This window comes from Herpailurus yagouaroundi, unplaced genomic scaffold, assembly GCF_014898765.1.
Source record: "Herpailurus yagouaroundi ecotype Mexico unplaced genomic scaffold, PumYag 198, whole genome shotgun sequence".
NCBI lineage: Eukaryota > Metazoa > Chordata > Mammalia > Carnivora > Felidae > Herpailurus > Herpailurus yagouaroundi.
Genome location: NW_024412429.1, coordinates 35,820,223 through 35,842,824, shown reverse-complemented (window position 1 = coordinate 35,842,824; position 22,602 = coordinate 35,820,223). Strand labels below are relative to the sequence as shown.

At 37.2% G+C, this 22,602-nt stretch overlaps 1 protein-coding gene across 1 annotated transcript in view; it reads left to right on the top strand.

Annotated features, from left to right (window-relative positions):
- The window catches only part of LAMA2 (laminin subunit alpha 2), a 395,150-nt gene that overhangs the window by 221,465 nt on the left and 151,083 nt on the right, over positions 1 to 22,602 (top strand). Inside the window, exons 32-33 of the mRNA XM_040449243.1 lie at positions 12,120 to 12,262; positions 16,024 to 16,122. Of these exons, the coding sequence (XP_040305177.1) occupies positions 12,120 to 12,262; positions 16,024 to 16,122 (242 nt within the window). The remainder of the gene's footprint in view (positions 1 to 12,119; positions 12,263 to 16,023; positions 16,123 to 22,602) is intronic.

The following is a 22,602-nucleotide window of genomic DNA, read 5'->3' as shown; positions in this document are numbered from 1 at the left end:
GAATCCAGAACAGGCTCCAGGCACCGAGCTGTCAGCACAGAGCCCGACATGGGGCTGGAACCCACAAACTGTGAGATCATGACCTGAGCCTTAGTCGGACGCTCAACCTACTGAGCCACCCAGGCGCCCCATCTGGTGAATTATTTTTTAATGTGTTGTTGATTTCAGTTTGCTAATATTTTGTTGAGAATTTTTGCATCTGTTATCGTCAGAGATATTGACCTGTTTTTCTCTTTTCCTTGTAGTACCTTTGTCTGGTTTTGATATCAAGTTAATTTAAAACTGACCTCATAGAATAAATATGGAAGTTTTTCTTTCTCTTCTATTTTTTGGAATAGTGTGAGGAGAATAGGTATTAATTCTTCTTTAAATGTTTGGTAGAATTCATCTGTGAAGCCATCTGGTCTTGGATTTTTGTTTTGGGGGGAGTTTTTTATTACCGATTCAATTTCATTACTTGGAATTGGTCTGTTCAAATTTCCTATATCTTCCTGATTTAGTTTTGGAAGATTATAGGTTCCTAGGAATGTATCTATTTCTTCTACATTGTCTCAATTTGTTGACATATACTTTTTCATAATATTCTCCTATAATTTCTCTGGAGTCAGTTGTTATTTATCCTCCTTCATTTCTGATTTTATTTATTTGAATCCTTTTTCTTTTCTTGATGAATCTGGCTAAAGATTTATCAGTTTTGTTTATCTTTTCAAAGAACAAGCTCCTAATTGGTTTGGTCATTTCTATTGTTGTTTTTAGTCTCTACTTCATTTATTTCTGTTTTAATCTTTATTATTTCCTTTCTTCTACTAGCTCTGGGTTTTGTTTTTTTCTTCTTTTTCTAGCTCTTTTCAGTGTAAGGTTATGTTGTTAATTTAAGATTTTTCTTGTTTCCTGAGGTAGGCCTGTATTGCTATAAACTTCCTTCTTAGAACTTTTTTTTTGCTGCATTCCAAGGATTTTTTACCATGTGTTTTGTTTTTATGTGTTTTCATCTATTTTTTTATTTCTTCTTTGATTTCCTGGTTAACCAATTGATCGTTTAGTCTCCATGTATTAAAGCTGGCTTTTAAAATATGCCAAAAAGAGGTAAAGACTGGGTATGTTTGGGGACATAGGTTCTTAAATTGTTTCTTCAATGCATTTCAATCATGAAATTGTATTAAATTTAAAATAAAAATAAATTTCAAGGTTGAAGGGAGGGAAAGATAAAGTGTAACATATAATATACATACACATTATCATATTCAGTTATTGATCATATATGTATATACTCTTTTCAAGTATAATAACATATTTTAATGATAATTGGAGTGGACCTCTAATGTAATTGCATTACTTTCAATATTGTTTTCAAATTAGATTATTAACATTGATATTTTTAACTAGATACTATATAGATGCTCCAAATATAAACTCTAATATAAACAGTCCTTGAATTTTAAATTATCAATTTTCTTTTATTTCAGAAAAATTTTTAACTTATTTATGTTGAGAGAGAGGGAAAGTGTGCATGCACACACAAACAAGTGGGGGAGGGGCAAAGAGAAAGAAAGAATCCCAAGCGGTCTCTGTGCTGTCAGTGTGGAACCCAACATGAGGCTTCAACCCACAAGCCGTGAGATCATGACCTGAGCTGAAATCAAGACTCAGACACTTAACTGACTAAGTCACCCACTTATCCCTAAATCGTCTATTTTCCTAATTATCCAGAAGTAAACTTGAAGTATAAAGATCACATTTGATGTTAAGCACAAAAATTGCAATAATACATTAAAGTCTGTAAGAGATAAAATAATGGGATTATTTTCTGAACATTTGTCATTCTGCCCATCAACAACAGTGGCTCTATGTTCTTATTCTGTTGGTGATTAATACTTTATGTGCATTTACATAAATTTATAAGAAAATTCAACTCATTTTTTTTCTCTTTCACATTGGTACATTTTAAATCTCCCAGGGTCCCATGTGGTAACAAAAGTGCCAATACGTCAGTTAGAGTTACATTAGCCTTATAATGTTCATTTGCATTATTCTTGTCCCCCAGAGAAATGTATTTCCCATTGCTCTACATGGTATTCAGTTCAATTGCTATGTCCAGGGAATTTTAATATTTTTCTGGAGGATTAATTAATAGTGATGTTTTTCTTGTACCAAAGAAGTGTTAAGTTATGGAGGTTTTTTTTATGGGTAGACACCTTTTCTTATGTGTTTATAATTATTTTATAAATAAATATTTCTTTTACATTTTAAGATATTTATAAGACATATTCTTATTTAAAAATGCTGTGTAGATTTTCCTTATGTTGCTGTTAAATATTAGTGATTTTGATTTCTAGAAATGTTATTCCTTACCCTTTATTAGGTTAACTGTAAGAATTGTTGCATAGAATATATTTAGACTTTTCTTCTTTTCTCATATTTAAAAATTTTTTCCTGTTGTGAAAAAATATACCATGCTTCTATTATGTTGGCCTTTTCCAGGACTCAGTTTCTACTACTAGTTTTGAAATGAGATAATTAAGACACAAATAAGGACATAACTGACTTACCTTCAAATCTCTTTTTAATATCTTTCTATATCCTTAAGCTAAATCAGAACAAGAAACCAAAGAATGATTCACCTGGCATGTTTGATCTGCAGAGCTGTTTATCACATGTGATTACAGTGGAATTTTATAAGTCCTGTGAGTGGGAGTGGATGAAGGTAGCCTGGTTTGGGTAAGAGAATATGGATGTAGTAAGAGAAATGTCTTCTGAGAAAAACCTCTTCTGAGCTTAGAGCCCATGCTGTCTTGATTAAGAAAGGAGATAAAGTGGTGCTTGTTGTTAAGATGGTACTGATTATAAAAAATAACTTGTTTTTCCTATTAGATAATACGCACTCAGGTGAGTAGTGTGCATTAGATAGTTAATTTTTCTCTCTTTGGTTAATTTTCTAGAAAACATAATTTAATTTGGCCCTATTGTGGACTTGTATATTAAAAAAAAAAAATAGACAAAAGCACAATAAATGACCTGGGCATGATTATTGCATTATCTCAAGAGAGCTGCATATTGGTGGAAAGAGTCTATATACTCACTCTAAGGTTAGTTACACAATTAATTTATTTAACAAAGGATATAAAATTGTGCTGTAGAGATTGTGTAACACAGCACATTCAGAAATCATGGACAAGCTTCTCTGGAGCACCTAAGTCCCTAAAATAGACTTGTAGCTGCCATAGACAATTGCCAGTGAGCAAGCTAGAATCTTATGGGATCCAAATGGTGAATTTCTTGTAGGACGTAAGCCTTTTATACATGGAATTTCCATTACTGTCATGAGGAATTTAAACAAGTAATCTATGTCCTTAATAGTAAATATTTAGAGAGCAGAGTCTCTCATTGTGAGCCAAATTCAACCCACCAACGTAGTCAACCTCACCAATCAGAGTCAGTGCCTGGTCATAGTTAACCAATATATATGCCTTCGGATTTTAGGTGTCCTCCAAAGTCCCCTTCACCACACATGGTTCATCATAATAGTAATTCCTTAAAGGTTCACCTGTATTGGGAGTTTACCATCTTCCAGACGCTATATTAAGCACTATTTGCTTTTCTTTTAATTATTGCAGCATCCCTGTATTATGATAACAAAACTGAATTTAGGTGATTTAAGTGATTTTTCCAAGTTTCACAGTGACTTTTCAACAGAGCAATGATTTGAAACTAGGTCTGTCTTGGAAATCTTACTTTCCTCTATGCTGACTACCAATGCAAAACACTGAAAGCAATCATGGGTTTCCCAGTATATTCAACATTAATTAACTTGGTTCTTTATTCATTTACTTCTTGAGCCTAGAGCCGGTGTTACTGCAACAAAGAATAAAGATAAAATATGCTAACAATGAAAAATTGTAATTATATAGGTACATATATAAATATATATATATGTCAATGTGTACATAGATTTTTTTTCTGCTAACTGTTGAGACCCTCTTCTCTAAGATTTAAAACATTATGATAGTTATGTGGCAGTTATAATGGATTTTTATTTATCAGAGATTGTCATGTGGAGTCCTGCCGTCTATGCAAGCGAAAAACACACTAGCTGCATGCTCAGATAACTTTCAGAACCTTTTTATTTTTTTCTAATAGGAATAATATGGGATGACACTACAGTATGTTCTTCCCTTACCTATGTAGGTGAGTTCTGAACACACGTTTTGTTGGACTTTCCAAATCAGGATGGACTTCTTAGTACGTTGGGTTACTACAAATCCAACCTCCTCTTCCATCCCTCATTTACAATTTACGTATCATTTTATAAAATGAGAACAACTGCCTGCCTTTCTGAAATTTGAGAATGAGCAAGAAAGACATTATTTAATAGTAAAGTTTTGTACTGTGAATCACAAGACTTGGATTTGTTCACATCCTATTTTCTACAGATCAGTAGTTAACACAGAACAACTCATGTGATGTTTAAAATAGATTATGAGTCGCATAGTAAAATATATTACTCTTATAGAGAACAGAAATTAAAATTAGGAGCTGTTGGCAAGATGTTATTCCATCAAAAATGCCTGAAATAGGATTTTACAAATATGAAATTGATGCTTCCTATGTTTATTCATTACATATGAGATATTAGGAATATAAGACCTTTATTATTTGAAATAAATTAAAATGTATTTAAACTATAACATTTAAGATAAGGTTATGCTTGCCGGTTTTGCAAAAGCAATCATAAAGTGTGTTTTTTATCCGCAACCTAAGGTGTAAACCTAGCTAAATGTGATAAGCACACCTTAATTCTGTAAAATATACATCTTTCAGCCACTTGGTGAAAGCTGAGGTCTGAGTTTTCATCCTACATTGACACTGATCTGCAGAGATGATCAAGATTATTTTTTTTTAATATCCAGTTGTCAGTAAGGATCTTATCACAATAATGCAGAGGAGGCCCGTATATTGTCACTACAACACGGCTGCACTCCTGTAATCAGAGATGATTGCTAATGGCAATTATTGCTCCCTGTAAATGAGAGTAGGAAGAAGATAGTGAAATGGGGTGGATCACTGTAAAGAAAATGAGACATTCTCTAATAAAAGATGTTGAGAAAACATCTGTTGACCTCCTGATGCTGTTTAATGAGTTATGGCTTTGCTTGTGGGACATGTGATCACCCTCCATCCTAGCCCTTTAAATGCCATCCTCTTTCTGCTCCCACTTAATCCCTAGTGGGACTCAAAAGCCAGTATGTCTACTGTAGTTTTCTACATCTCTAAGCTGCCATAGGTTGTTCATATCAAGAAATCATGGAATCTATAAAAGCAACTTCTGTTCATCCTGTTTGTACTTTATCGGCACCTGTTTTGTTAGTAAAAGAATCTTTGAGACTTTTGTCAACCTTCTTAGCATAGGTCTGGGGTTATGAGATTGTAGAACAGCAACTATCACTCTGATTCTAGGTAGTTTTCCCACTTACTGGTGCTCAGTCTCAGTGATTTGCAGATCACATTGAGAAAGCTGTGCTATTAATGGGAGGAGTTTTGCTGTTGAACTTTCATATCCAGGATCAGTCTTAATTTTCTGTCAGGCTTTATTTTAAGAATAAACTCCATTTGGTTACAGTTTTCACTGTTCTAGATCCAAGCAGTTCAATGACCTCGAACAACAATAGAATCATATGATCTTCAAGTTAGAGGAAGTCTTATAAGTAAGATAGTCAGATTGTCTTTTCTGTGGTGTCCCTGTAACAGACCATCTCCTGATGCCAGGAAGTATATGCTGTCATGGTATGGCTCTAGAACGTTTGAATCCTGGCTGGCCACGTACAAGTTGTGTGACATCATTTCTAGATCTTTTCTAAACCTCATTTCATCATCTGTAAAATGGAAACAAAATACTACATGCATATATGTGAAGAACTTACTCACAAGAGGTGCTCAATAAATTCTAAGCATATTGTCATCCTGGTTATTATTTGACCATTTTTTTTCAAAAACGTGATTCTTTGTGCAGTTTATCAGTTTCTGATGAAATATTTAGGTTGGCTGACTTCTGGTTGTCTATAATTATCTCTAATTCTAGGCTCTTCAAGTCACTGAAAATGCCCTTTATGACCACCTTATATTTTCTCCTTTAAGTTTCAAATGGCAATATTTATAGACTCATAAATGTGATGATTATGGCTACTTTTCTCATCTTTTAAATGAGAATATTAATAGTATTTATTTCACAGAATTGCTGTGAACATTAAATGAGATAACGGTGGCAAGAAAGAACATATTGCCTGCTATGTAGTGAATATTATATAAATAAAAGTTACTATCCCACATTATTATAGAGCTTGCAAAAAAGTTTCCTCTTTTTTTTGAAAATATATGCCATTCTTGAGCCATTTTGAACTTGTGTTCTATATATATATACATATACATATATATATATACACGTATATATATATACACACATATATATGTATATATATACATACACATACACATACATATACATATAAATATATATAAATACATATACACACATTTATATATGTACACACATATATATGCACTTCTGTACAGAATTTTTTGAACATATATATAAGTATTAAAAATTAAGTTAAAATTAATATGTAAAAATTTATATAATATATCAAATATATAAATTATATACAATATATAAAATAACTTGGTACATGAACAAATTCATCAGCCTCATCTAAAGCCTACAGAACCTTTTCCTTTATTCAAAGAAATAACAGGCAAAACAACCCCTTCTCAATCAGTTTAAAACCAAATTTTAGAAGATATTATTTCTACATAATAATAAGTTCTAGGTATATGCCATTCTAAAAGTTTCTTCTTGAAGGGGAAAGGGAAAAGAGAGAAATATAAAACCCATATCCTAGGAACTATCAAGGGCCTTGATGTAAAAGAGTTAAATTAAACCATGAGTATAAGTACTCAAATTGTATCTTTTGTTAGCAATGTATATTTATTTATTCATTTATCCCTATTTTATCAGAGCAGGCAATTTATGTCTCTTTACCTAAAATTGGTTAATGGGTTTGGCCTTTTCAAAAATACTCCATGCACTCATTTCAGCTTTAGCTTCTTTGGTGTGGATGTAGTGTGTGAATTTTTTGTGACAGTAAGCCAGTAGTTATTATGCATGGGGGACTCTCGTAGAAATGCAGTATTTTGTACTAATTGCTAGCAGAACGATCTGTAATATCAGCTGTATGATTTGTCCCTTACATGTGCCCAGCTATAACGATCTGAATTTAGTACCGCATTTGTTAATATTAGACACAAATTTATCCTGACACTTTTATAGGCAAAGCCTCAGAAACATTTAGTCATGCAAAATATAATCATAGTCTTGAAATATTTGCTTTTGCTTCCATGCAGTTTAGGCAGGATCTCACATTACAACCTTATCTCTTACTGAATAGAATGGTTTGAAGAGGTTCTTTTGGGGTCCTGATTATAAGATAGGTGTTTAATTTACACTGAGTTGTTACTGCACCCTTATCAAAGAACAATTGTTTACATAACGTGAGTATTCCATGTCTCTATACACTCTTCAAAGCTTCGCTCTCATAGTGAATTAAATGTGGTTTTAATTTGCATCCCACTTTTAGTGCTTGTTGCCAGACATTTCAGACTTTTTGAGGGCAAATAAAAGTAACTTGTGGTATAAGTAAAATATTTTGTGTCAAAATAAAATAGCCAACCATTATGTAAAAGGCACATTTCCGTATGTGTTTATCTTATAAGTGCATGAACTAGACTTATATAGAAGCTTTGAAAAAATCCCCATGGCTGTCATATCCATAAGTCTTTCTGACCCATTTGGACAGATGTTACTATATTACTTGGAGCATACTATAAAACTTCCCTCTCACTTATGGAAATGTGCTCATACTTTGTTCCCCAAAAAGCGAATGCAGAGACCATAACACATGAGATAATAATAGACCTTTGGACACAGAGACATAAAATGGAATGTATGAATCCTTGGAAGAGCAATTAAATACATTTTCATTTCAACAACTGAAGATGAGGAACAAAAACAGATGGGCAGGGGGTAGAATAAATGAGAGAAAAATCAGTATTTATCATGCCTCTTGGCATTCTAGCTCACCAATTTACTCTGTAGTGTATTACAGTAAATCAGATCTAGTTCTGCATTCCAGTGCTTGATTTATTCTTGTATGAAGTAAACACTGAGAAAACTCTTCCCTGGAAATTTCTGGAGCCATCAGTGAGAAGCCTCTACCACACTATTATCAGTGAATTGACTCCATTTCTTCTTGGAAATAGGTAGGTTATCAATTATAAATACATTAGAGAAAGGGTTAGCAAAGGATTCCTGAAGAACACACTGCCCTAAAAAGCATGGCGAGACATCCTATTGTGAAGTATCTTTCAAGATCGTGAAAGTGAAAAAGAGCGTATTGCTTGCTTACATCCTGGGAACATCTGCCCAAAATCCATCTTCACTAGAAGTTGGATGGAACTTTCTTACAATGATGAACTTGGCCTCAATGGGAAAGGAACCTCTGTTACCTTCCTAACTTTTAATGAAATTAATCATCTTTACTAGTATTTGTTTTTAGCCTGTGAATTTCAACTCGTAAGTCCCTGATCTGAATTTGAACTCTAAATCACACTTGACAAAACTTGGGGCAGAGTACCAGTTGTGTATCGCTGCCACTCCAAAATCCAATAGTTTAAAACAACAACTGTATATATCCTCGGGTTTCTGTAGATTGGCAATTTGGGCTGAGCTCCAGTGGACAGTTCTTTTGTTGTCATGCCAGGGGGGCCTTATTCACACAATGGGGCCACAGCTGGAATGGTGGGGCCTGCCTTTCTCTTGCTCACAGCTGCCTCTCTTCCTCAAGAAGGCTCATCTGGGATTATTCATAAGGCTGCGGGGTTCCAAGAATGTGAAAGCAGAAAATGCTGAACCCCTTGAGCTGTGGCTCAAGAGTCCCACGGTATTCCTCTAACACCCTCTGTGGGTCAGAGTGTGTCATAAATTAAACCCAGATTCAAGGGGAGAGAAATAGACCCTACCTCATACTGGGAGAACAGGAAAGAAGTGGTGACCATTTTTAATCCACTCCAGAATCGAGCATTGCCTTTATCTGGTCTGTAACCCGTCTGTGTTGTTCCTTTCTTGATAAGATTTTGTATCTTTTTTTCTTGCCCTTCCTCCAGCCCAATAACTCTTTCCTGGGTCAAAATTGAATTACCTCAAAAGAAAAAGCACCTGAATTATTTTATGCGGGCATAGTAACAACCATCTCCCGACGTTCGTGGTCTCTGCCTCTCTAATCACAAGACAGTTTTCTTTTACCATTGTTTTTATTGTGTTCTCCTGTTCCTCACCTATCTGTGTGGCTCTCTCATTCCCATCTCATTATCATTTTCTTCCATTTAGACAATTCCTGTTTGACCACTGTTTCTTCCTCTCTCCCTCCTTCCCTCCATTTCCCTCTCTTCTTCTAACACTTTGATCTTCTCCAAAATACTTTTTGCTCTTCTTTACAAAGATAGTAGTAAGCAAATATATTTCACTATGTCTGCTATGTGCAAGGCACCATTCCTAAACACTGTGACCAAAGGTGATTGAGGTCCCTTCTCTGGTGTGGAAGAAGCCATAAAGTAATAAGATAGTCATACACGAAATTAGTAAGATACCAAGACAAAGGGAATGCCAGGGTGATTGGGGGAGACGGTAATTTCAGAGTCATCATGGCCTTCCCGTCTGAGGAAGTAACCCCTGAGCACTTGACCTGAACACCCAGGAGCCACATAGGGGAAGATGGAGGGAGAAGTGTCCTAGGCAGAGGAGACAACACGCAAAATGATATCTTGCTTCTTTAGACTAAGCATCCCTGAAGCTTATCATCCCAAACAGTGGTTCTAACCCTGGCTGCATGATAGGATCATCTGTAATCTCTTAAAAATCCTGATTCCTAGGCCTTACCCCAGACCTAAGAAATCAGATGCTCTGACGTTGGAGGTGGGAAGAACGTGGATATCTGCATTTTATAAATCCCCACATGGCTCTAATGTGCAGCCAAAATGGAGACCAACCAGCCAGCAGCACTGCTTTTCAAACACTAACATGTATAGATCACATGGGAATCTTTCTAAAATGCAGATTCTGATCCACTGGATCTAGAGTGGCCCAAGATTGTGCATGTCCAATAAACTCCCAGGTGACATCACTGCTGCCAGTCTGGTTACCACTAGACCAGAAGTATCAGTATTTACCTGAGAGCTTGTTAGGAAAGCACATTCTCGGTCAGAGAATCAGAAGCCAGAACATTCTTCAGATGATTTTGAGACCCACTAACATTTGAGAACCAGACTGTGTCTTGATGTTTAGGCATAGCCAGTTCGGCACCTAATTATGTTGCAGGTTGTGTTTTCTGTGAGGGTTTCATGTAGACAAGCGTGTTAAAGCTTCTCCAGGACTCGCATTGAACTGGGAGCGGGAAGGTGCGATGCTGTGTTCTTTACACTGAGTTTCCATGCAGAGCAAGTTCCCTTTCATTCTGGTTAGCAGAAGAGGAAGAGAACACAGCTCTAGTCCCACACTTTGGCTCCTGCGTCCAAAGCCTCTTTGTTCACTCCGCTGGAGAAGCTCCTGCAGGTGCAGCTGTATGGTTGCAGGTATCACCTGTAAGGAGCTGATTTATTAAAAGCCCTGCTGGGGCAGTTTAATCCCTGTGAGAGGATATTGTAACTCACCTCTAACTGCTGTCCTATCAAAAAAATCACCCTCTGTACTACTTCTCTTTAGTTACAAGCTTCAGTTAATAGTTTTCTCTCCATTAGGCAGCTCAGGGGAGTGCTTTGAAGAGACCTAATTGAATTCTTGCCAATTTGGGGCATGGTCCAAATCTGCTCCAGGCTTGGTATCTTCCATGTTATGTATTTACCTCTCTTCTAATATGCATAGTTTTGATGCCTCCTTCTGTTGCATATATGCTGGAAATTATAACCATATCCATAAATGCGTATCATCAACACGGTAGGACGTGCTCCTTGGCATGGAGAAGCTGCATCTCACTGCTCTGATGCAAAGGGTAGAGAAAAAAAAAATTGAACTGAAAACTTCGAACTGACTACGGATATATTTAAAATCCTACAAAAGAATTCATGTCTTTTCATTGTAGAAATCCTACTGCTTATGAAACGAATCTAATAATGAAAAGGCAATCCTTTTTTTTTTCTCTCTAATGACTCTACCACCAGCCCCCCATTTACTACACCAAATTTGAATAGTCCTCTTTCTAACTGTTGGAAATATTATACATAGAACATTAACACTTTGGGCTGCTTAAGGAATAACATTTTCCTGGCCCTTCTCAATAATTTAGCCACAAGGCTGGATGGGGTTAATTAGCAAAGCACGAATTTGTGAGAGCGCGTGGAATGACGGGTGCTCATGGGCTGAAAGCCTAAAGAGGAGAAGTTGGCAAGTACATAGGTAAGTAAATAAATCAATACATTATCACGAGCAAGAGACCACAAATTATAAAAAGCAAAGTTCTTTCCCTTTTCTTTTTTCTTTAAAATAATTCTTTTCAGTAGCTGTCAAGCTGAAACGTTGTACAGTTTGGGGATATGAGGTGTACCCGGTACTCAAAGTGTGTAGAGACCCAGTTGCTACAGATACTCCGCATGCATTTTTAGACACTGGAGCATGTTTTATTCCCTAGTTCCAGATGTCCTCTAGATTGCTTATGCGGAAATTCTGGAACATTTATAATGTTGTGTTGCATGCCTTACCTCTCGTACTTCTGCAATATGCTTGTTTCCCTCAAAATCCGTTTGCTCCTCCTCTTTGGTTCCTCAGCTTATGTCGCTGTCCATATTTCAGCTTTCTGGGCAACAGGCATGTCTGCTCTTCTGTTGTTCTTTTCGTTTTGTTTTGTTTTGTTTTTTTTTTCAACTGTCATCCATCTGAAAGCGTTAATTATCTAAGATGAGCAGCAGCATCTCTAGCAGAATTATACTTGGGCCATAAAATATTTCATAGCTGAAATCTCTGAACATCTGCCTGGGATACTTAACAGAAGTAAATATTCTGTGTTGTTTCCCTCTCACAGTTTGTGGAGATGAATGCACGGGCCTTCTTCTCGGTGACTTGGCTCGCCTGGAGCAGATGGCCATGAGCGTCAACCTCACTGGCCCGCTGCCTGCCCCATATACGATGCTGTATGGCCTTGAAAATAGGACTCAAGAACTAAAGGTAGGTTGGAGCAGTGACAGCAAGAGCCAGGCAAAATATGACAGAAGCTTCCCAAGGGGCCATCATTGAGAAATTTTTCTTCCCATCGCCACAAATCAAGGAAAGCAGCCAGTGAGGAAATTCAGAGACTTTCTAAAGCAGTACTTTTCAAATTTGAGCACTATAATATACAGATTGCTATAAAGGGAAAGAGGCTTACGTACCCCCAGTGCTTGGCCTAAATCAGCTTTATTATGTTATTTAAATATGTACAAACATAAAATCAGGTATGAATTCCCTATACTCAGAGCTCTATAAAATCAAAACACATTAATCCTTACAAAAGCCTAAAAAAACCAGTAAAATTAAAATTAAAAACATTAATATAAAATAGCAGATGATTTTTGCTGAAAGCAAATTGCAACAGGAATCCTGACTACTTCCACACGGGTTCTTTGATCAGTATGTTGCATGTAACTTGTACCATTCCACAATATGAACTACAGAGCCCCTTGCAAGGGGCCCTAAAATGACATTTGGCATCACTTGACAAGTTCAATGATTTAGGCGCTCGATCTGCCATATGATCAAACATGCATGCAAAGATAGGTTTTGAGATCATGTGGTCCTATCCGTCTCTCAGGTGCCCAGCCTGAGTTCCAGAAATGCTTACATTAACATTTAAGTTTCCTGTCAAAGTGAAAGCACAAGATTAAAATTTGGAACTGGAGAGCTAGCAGACCTTTGAAAATACTTCAACAAGAGCTAATTTGAGTAACACTAATCTAAAACCTTGTGGAACCTTGTGGTAGTTGGTGGGATAGGAGGAAACGTTAAGGAAATTAGGGTTTCATCTAATGACAAAATGAAAAGTAACTACGTTATATACTATCAGTCAATGGTCAGGTGTTTTTTGTTTTGTTTTGTTTTTGAGAAATTCTGGTTGATTTCAGTATTGTTCTTGGTCCCCTGGGGGTTTCATGACTCCTATCCTGTGGTCACTACCCTCAGGAAGCTTACAGTCTATGTACTTAAAACAATAATTAAACAATCAGCACAATCACCATGTGCTTTATAAAAATTTGATTTACAATAGATTACAAAGATTGGAGAAATGGGTAATATTCAGAATAACCAGGGAATGCATTATTAATGAGAGCATCATTTGTGTTGGAACTTGAAGGATAGACACAGTTTTAATAGGCAGAGAAATATTGGCAAGGACTGGAGGAAAAACCTAAGATTTATTCACTAGGCACTGGCAGATATTCTTCTAGGGGAATATATTCTGTAATCTGGATCATGGCCTTTAAGGTAAGCATTATTATTCCTCTTTTCCAGAAGAAGAAACCAATAGTGATGACAGTGAGACTAACTAACACTTACTGGTGATTATCTCTGTGCTAGGCAATTAAGTGACTAAAGTCTTACATGAATTATCACACATAAATCTTACAGAAACTCCAAGAAGTAGGAAAGAAATACGGTATCTTTTATGTTTTGGTTTTGGTTTGGGTTTGTTTGTTTGTTTGTTTTCAGGTAGGGAAACTAAAGCACAGAAAAGTTAGAGACACAAGATCACATAGCTACTAAATGCAGAGCCAGGATTTGAATAGAGGCCACTGTAATTTTAGGGCTGGTGAGGATGAAACCACCTTTGTAAAGCTCAGAGAGAGAAAATGACTTCCCTGGAAGGGCCCAGCCTGCCAGTGATGTGGCCCTCCTGGCCCTGGGCTCATACATGCTCTTGTCATGGAGGCTAAGAGAGCAGGTGAGCAGAGGCGGAGCTGGGAATTCACAAGGCCTGTCTGTTCGATATCAGAAGGCGCATGCTAGTAAAACATAAAGCTAGAAACTGGAGTGGAGCAGGGTGATATGAAGGACAACCCTGAAAGCTAGTCAGCGGAATCTGAGTTTACCTTGTAGGCCTGGCATTCAGGAATGTAAAGAGTTTTATAAGGAAGACACTGGTCATTTGTTTTCCTTATTCCCCCTTATCCATGGTTTCAGTTACCCACAGTCAACCATGGTTCACAAGCAGATGAGACTCCTTCTGACTTCTCACCAGGTCAGTAAGTAGCCTAACGCTCCATGACAGTGCCTGTGTCATTCACCTCACTTCATCTCATTATGTAGGCATTTTATCATCTCACATCATCACAAGAAGGGTGAGTACAGTCCAGCAAGATATTTTGAGAAAGAGAGAGAGAGAGACTACATTCACATATCTTTAATTACAGTATGTCTTTATAACTGTTCTATTTTATTGTTGTAAATTTCTTACTGTGCCTAATTTATAAATTAAACTTTATCGTAGGTACATAGACATAAGGAAAAAATGGTATATACAGAGTTCCTTATTATCAACAGTTTCAGGCATCCACTGAGATTCTTTGGATGTGTCCCCTGTGGATGAGGGGGACCTGCTGTACATGGAAGGAATACAAAGAAAGGAAACTAAACTAGGAAAGCCAATACTTCAGTAGGACATAAGCAATTTTTAAAATAATACATAAGCACCAGATAAAGGAGTAAAGGCCCTATGGGAAGAGGTTCCAATCTGTGGCTGTCACCTAAGCCAGGCGACACAGTACTTCCCGAGGGCTGACTGAGTGCTGGTCAACACAACCTTGATTTTCCTTAAAGCCCAGCCTTTCTTGATTCTGTGTTTTTGTTCTTCTTCTACAATTTATTTAATACCCAGATGCTTGGTATCCTATTTCCATATTTTTAGATGGTAATATTTTACCTCTTTGTTCAGTCCCTTTCCTGTGTCACTGCTCTGGTTGCAGCCAGAGACCACAGAGAACAGAGCCTTTATTGACTCATTGCAACTAGGGACACTGAACACCTTGGGGAATTGGGGCATGCCTCAATAAGAGGGTAGTAGAAATGACTTAGCATATTTGGGTTTGTGCTCGGTGTTCGGGGGCAGGTTTCAGGAAGCAGGGATTTGGGCTGGGTTAGGAATTAGGGGTAATTGATTCTTCTGATGAATCTTATCTAGAAGGAGGGAAGAACGAGGGAGGCTAACTCTATGTTTTCTTAAGAGGCAGTAGTCACTCAGATTTGACAGCAAATGAATTTTTGGTATTTTTGTGGTCTGCACAGAGACCATGGATTTGTCTGTGTGTAGACACGATTAGGGAAGGGTCTCGTGTTTTCTTTCATTCATCACTGTCAGAGAGTGACCCTGTCTAACGTCAGTGTTCTGTGAGATTGATTACGTTCAACAGAAGAAAACAGCATTGCTATGAGTGGCAGACCAGCTCCTCCAACACTGAGGCCAGTTAGTGCCCGGCCAGGTCCCTCTGTCAAAGGCTCCCGCTCTCTTTCTTTCTTGTAAACAGTATCTCTGTTTGGTTGAAGTGGGAGCCTGAAACAATCATGCATGGTTCATCTTGACTATCCCCCTTACTGGCCATGTGGTCTTGTGTAAGTTTTCACTTTCTTGGAGCCATAGTTTGCTCAGACACAAGACAAAACAGCATTTACCTCATACAACTGTTGTAGGAATTATGTGAAAAAACAAAACAAAACAAAAAAGCCTAGCACAGAGTAATATCTCAATACATGACTGCAATTTGTATTATTACTTGCCAGGATATTCTTCTGCATAGCGCTTTGTAGATATGTGCCCAATTGAAATGGTTTCTTTATCTTTTCTTTGAAGGTGAGAAGGCTAAATACCTCGGATATAAAGGGAAACTGTTCTGTTAAATGTTCAACCCCATGATCACTGCAAAACCATTTACTAAAATGTTTATGGAAATGTTTTTCAGCATTTGCTCTCACCTCAGCGAGCCCCAGAGAGGCTCATTCAATTGGCAGAGGGCAATCTGAACACACTTGTGATGGAAATGAATGAGCTTCTGACCAGGGTAAGTTGGGAAGACCACGAATCTTCTTAAAGCAGATAGACCCTATATGTTAATGAAAATTACATCACATTTCTGAAATGCAAATCTTGCCTCTAATTCCCAATTTGGTGCACGAAGTAAATGTATTTTGATCTGCCACTGCTTCCTCAAAGAAAAACTTAGCGTCAAAGAAGTTTGTGAAACTTGGACAGTGTCAAGGACAAAGGCTAAAAATACCAGAGTGACAGTGTATTTTGAAAACTCAACCCAGTCACATGTAAAGTCTTTATCAATTCTGAATTCCAACAGCACTGTCTTTGACTATGTAAGGGAAAAGAAAAACAAATGAAAATACTTAGACGCTTTGATCTCATCACGGGATATTTGCATTTGTATAGAAATAGTCTAAATCAGTATTCCTACACAAAAGAGGAAATCTTTATTGTGAAAATCCAAAGCATTTAAGACCCTTTTAAAAGTTAGAATGTAAAGTCCGTGTTACATTTATCAGACTTTTTAAGAAATTGGGTGTTTTCAACTTTCAAAACTGCAAAAGGGTAAAATTTCTTTTTTGCTGTTAGAGAATAAAGAAAACAACAAAATTTCGCCATCTTGTGGCCAGAAAACTGCATGAACAGAAAACTGACCTGTAATTTAGGCATCCAGTCGGATTATCTAAGAGCTTTAAATGGCAAAGAATATTGGAGCTAGAAGCTCTTACATATTATCTAGTTCATTTCTTCTTTATTTAAGAACAGATACCTCACCTTGTGACAGTGAAATGAATTACCGATGGCTACATAATTCACTAGACTCAGGAACCTAAGTGGAACCTAGGCTCCAGATTCCCATTGGCCTAGTACGGTTTCCACCACACAAGCTGCTGCAGGGTTTAGGAAAATTTCTGTAGGGAAATCAAATCAGCTTCTGAGCACAGAACGCTAAACGATGGCCTTGATATCACAAATAGCATATTAAATACTTTTTCAGAATCTTGTACCAGCAAGATACAGAATAGGGTTTCTTGCCAGATGTAGTTAGTATTAATTAGATTAATGTACACTTATCTCCTATTAATTTAATAGTTAATACTTTTGTATTTGTTATGTAAATACAAATAAATAAGAAATTTTAAACCAATCACAGCAAAGTAAACTCAATTCAACAAGCACTTCTGAATGTTCGCCCAAGCTGGGTGTTTAGACGAAAGACACAAATGAAGCTGTCTTTGTCTTCAATGAACTTGAATCTAGTTTGTGTGTGTGTGCGTGTTTGTATATGTGTGTGTATACATATGTATTTTTTTTTCAACGTTTTTAATTTATTTTTGGGACAGAGAGAGACAGAGCATGAACGGGGGAGGGGCAGAGAGGGAGGGAGACACAGAATCGGAAACAGGCTCCAGGCTCCGAGCCATCAGCCCAGAGCCTGACGCGGGGCTCGAACTCATGGACCGCGAGATCGTGACCTGGCTGAAGTCGGACGCTTAACCGACTGCGCCACCCAGGCGCCCCATGTATTTAAATGTATGGAGAGTAATATGGGACAACTGCATGCAAATACATAATAAAACATTAAATAAAAAGAGGAACAAGAAATGCACCCGAGAAACACATGCAAATGAAATGTTAATCTTGTTATGTTAATTAGGGAATATTCCATGGAACAGGGAACATTTCATTTATTCATTCATTTTATCAATACTTATTGGGCATCTACCATGTTCTAGGTACTCTGTCAGAATGACAGACACTGGGGATAGAGGTATAAACAAGCCTGACACAATTATTATCTCAATGATCTGATTACAGCTTAATGATCTAAGCCTGGAAACATAAATATTTTACTAGGAAAGTCATACCTTTATTATGTGTTAGCCTACATCATTTCATCTCTTCAACAGATTCTCCAATAGTGAATAAAATTTTAAAAATAGACTTTATATGTTAGAAAAGTTTAAGGTTAAAAGCAAAGCTGAGGGGCACCTGGGTGGCTCAGTCACTTAAGCCTCTGACTTCGGCTCAGGTCATGATCTTACCATTTGTGAGTTCGAGCCCCACAGCAGGCTGTCTGCTGAGCCCGTTCCAGATCCTGTGTCCTCTTCTCTCTCTCTGCCCCTCCCCTGATCATGCTGTCTCTTTTTCTCTCTCTCTCAAAATAAGCGTAAAATAAAATCAAAGTTGACTGAAAGTACAGAGTATTACCATACACCCCCAATCCTACACATACATATCCTCCCCCATTATTAACACCCCCCACTCCCAGAGGGGTACATTTGTTACAATAAATGAAGCTACACTGACACATCATTATCACTAAAAGTTCATAGTTGACTTTTGGGTTCCCTCATGGTGTACATTCTATGGGCTTTGATAAATGTTTAATGACCTGTCTCCACCATTATAGGATCATACAGAATAGTTTCACTGCCCTAAAAACACTCTGTGCTCCAACTACTCACGACCCCTCCTCTCAAACCACTGCAAAACTGATCTTTTTACTGTCTCTATAGTTTCGTCTTTTGCAGAGTATCGTATAGTTGGAATCATACAGTATGTAGCCTTTTCACACTGGCTTCTTGCACTTAGTAGGATCCATTTAAGTTTCCTTCGTCTCTTTTCATGGCTTGATTGCTCATTTCTTTTTTAGCGCAGAACAATATTTTCCATTGTCTGATTGTACCACAGTTTATTTACCCATTCAGCTACTAAAGGACATCTGGGTTGCTTCCAAGTTTTGGCAATACGAATAAAGCTACTATATACATTTGCATACATAAGTTTTCAATACATTTTTGTAAATACCAAGGAGCTGAATTGGTGGATCATATAGTAAAGAGTGTTTCATTTTGTAAGAAATCACCAAACTGTCCTCCAAATTGGCGGCACCATTTTGCATCTCACCAGCAATGAAGAAGAGTTCCAATTGTTCCACATCCTCCCCAGAATTTGGTGGTGTCAATGTTTTGAATTTTGGCCATTCTAATAGGTGTAGAGCTGTATCTCCTTGTTTTAATTTATAGTTCCCTAATGATATATGATGCCAAGCATTTTTTTCATATGTTTATTTGCTATCTGTATGTTCATCATCTTTGGTGAGATGTCTGTTCAGATCTTCACTATGGTCTGAGTGTTTCATCACTTCCAAAATTCCTATGTTGACGTTCTAACTGCCAGGATGATGATAATAGGAGGCGAAACCTTTGAGAAGTGATTAGTTCATGAATGTGGAGCCCTCATGAATGGAATCAGTGCTCTTACTAAAGGAACTCCTATAAAAGAGAGATCCTTTTCCCCCTCCTTGCCATATGAAGACACAGTGAAAAATGACACCAGGAAGTGAGTCCTCACCAGACACCGAATCTGCTGGGAACTTGATCTTGTACTTCCCAATCTCTGGAACAATGAGAAATAAACTTTGGTTTTTTATAAGCCACCTAGTGCATTGTATTTTGTTATGACAACCCAGATGGACTAAGTCTTTTCTCATTTTTTTTTTTTAGTTGTGTTGTTTTCTTATTATTGAGCTTTAAGAGGTCTTTGTATATTTTGGATCATAGCCCTTTTTCAGATATGTCTTTTGCAAATATTTCCCCCCTGTCTGTGGTTTGCTTTCTCATTCTCTTGACAGCATCTTTCACAGTACAGAAGTTTTTAATTTTAATGAAGTCTAACTTATCAATTATTTCTTTCATGGATTATACCTTTGGTGTTGTATCTAAAATGTTGTCACCATATTCAAGGTCATCTGTATTTTCTCCTGTGGTATTGTCTAGGTGCTTTATAGTTTTGTATTTTACAATTAGGTCTATCATCCAATTTCAGTTACTTCCAATACCATTCTTAAATAAACTTGTTATTTTAGAATAGCTTTAGATTTATAGAAAAGTTACAAAGATAAGACAGAGATTTCCTCCAGGACCCATACCTGGTTTCCCCTACTGTTACTTTCTTCGTATGGTATGTCTATCACAACTAATGAACTAGTATTGAGCCATTATTATTAACCAAAAACTGTACTTTACTCAGATTTCTTCAGTTTTCACTTAATGTCTTTATATTATTCCAGAATCCCATCCAAGATACTGCATTACATTTAGTCATGTCTTCTTAGACTATACACTGAGATTTAGACTTTCCTTGTTTTTGATGATTTTGATAGTTTTGACAAGTACATATAATTTGTGGGGTGTCCCTCAGTTGGATTTTGCCTCATGTTTTTGTGATCAAAATATGGAGTTATGGGTTTTTGTGGAAAAGACCAAAGAGGTAAAGTAGCATCCGTATCACATCAAATTAAGAACACATGCAATCAGTATGTCTTATTATACTGATGGTGATCTTGATCACATGGCTGAGGTAATGTTTGCCAGATTCGTCTACTGTAAAGTTATTCCTTTTCCTCTTACCACGCTGCAAGACCATTTTTATCTGTGAATTCTTTAGATTTTATAACACAAAAAGCCTAGAAATAAGACTGCTGAAAGCAAAGATCTCCTTGATACTGTGAGGATGAGGAGAAAAAATGGAAATCCTCATTTGTGAATTAATCTTATCTCTATCACATTTATAATTAGAAACATAACTTTCATGGAGACCTTAGATACTCAAGTCTTCATGATCAGTTCGTTCCCCATGGTCAAGCTGCTTAATAATCCGAAGGTGATTGATACACATGGCATCATTTCTATAAGATACGATACTGGATATTGGAAATATCCAATAGTATCAGCCTAAGACCACCAATACCTTCATCTTACAGCCTTATCACCCAGCCAGCGTTTGGGACCAGAATCTGAGAAGTGCAGTAGCCATGATTTCCATTGCCTACGTTAAAGGAGACAGTGCCTTAAACCAGGGGCCCACGCTAGAGTTACCTGGGGCTGAGTCTCACCCCCAAAGGGGCTGTGATATAATTGGCCTGAGGTGCAGTAAGTGCACTGGGATTTCCAAGGACTCTTTGGATGATTCTGATGTCAGCCAAGATTGAAAACTACTATGGGCTTATAATCACCTGATAGTTCCAGTTCCCTTTCCTCTGGAAAGTTCTTTCACTTGTATAGCCGATGTTTTTGATGCTTCTTTTCTTCTGCTTTGGTGGCCAACCAGGCACTTTAGGACTAACATATTCTTTAGATTTCTTAAAGCATTTGGTGAGTCTCATCCTACATAGCTGGTGTGTGTGTTGCCCTCTCTCCTCAAGTGCTTATATGTGTTGTGCTCATTTTTTCATGGAGCCATCTAGTTTTATAATGACCTTGGTAAAGAGAATCATATTCTTCCCCAAACTAACACTTATCATGTATTTTATATAATTTTGTGAGTGTGCAAATACTACATAGGCAAAATATTACATAATCCTCTATCTCTTGCAGTGTATTTTGACTTATTGCCATGTGATTTCCCTCTTGGAATATAAGTTCCTTGAGCACAGGAATCATATTTGAACTGCCCTACAATGTGTGTGGAATACTGAGATGTTTTTTGATAACAACTCCAAATACCTCTATAGCAGCTGCTCTTAGCTCCCTCTTCTGTTTCACAGCCAAATTTTTTTGAAAACTTGGGAACAAGTCTTCACTAACTTCTCACTCCACTGAAAATTAGATTTCCTCTCTCTGCCTGCTACTGAACTATTTCTACAAGATAACCAATGACAAATTGGTCACTGAATTCAATGAAAACTTTAATTTACTTGAACCTCCTGTAGCAATTGCCACTCTTGACCTTTCCTTCCTTCTTGACATATCCTCCTCTATTTTTCTTTTAATTCTCTGTTCTTTTATTCTGTCTCTTACTCTGTCCATCCCTTAAAAGTTGGTTTCCTTGGGGTCCAGTCATCAATCTACATCTCTTCTCATGTGTAAATTCTTTCTTTGGCCTTTAATTGCCATGCGTATGCTGATGATTCAAAAATTGATATTTTGGGGCACCTGGGTAGCTCAGTCAGTTGTGCATCCAACTGTTGATTTTGGCTCAGGTCATGATTCCAGGGCCATGGAATCAGGCCCCACATCAGACTCCGCATTCTGTGTGGATTCTCTCTCTCCCTCCTTCTCCTCTTTCCCACTCCCCCTCACTCGTGGGTGTTTTTTCTCTCAAAAAAAAAAAATTTATATTTTCAAGACAGACTTTATTTTCCTGCTTCAGTCCTAGAAACCTAACTGCCAACAGAACATTTCAACTTAAACTTACCATCTTCCTCTTAAAACACATACTTCCTCCTGTTTAGAGCATCTCAGTGATTTATCCTCCAATATTAGGCAGTCCCCCACAAAATGAATGAGTTACCTTTTACTCTGTCTTCATTTTCTTTTTTTAATATGAAATTTATTGTCAAGTTGGTTTCCATACAACACCCAGTGCTCATCCCACCAGGTGCCCTCCTCAATCCCCATCACCCACCCTCCCCTCCCACCCCCCATCAACCCTCAGTTTGTTCTCAGTTTTTAAGAGTCTCTTATGTTTTGGCTCTCTCCCTCTCTAGCCTTTTTTTTTTTTT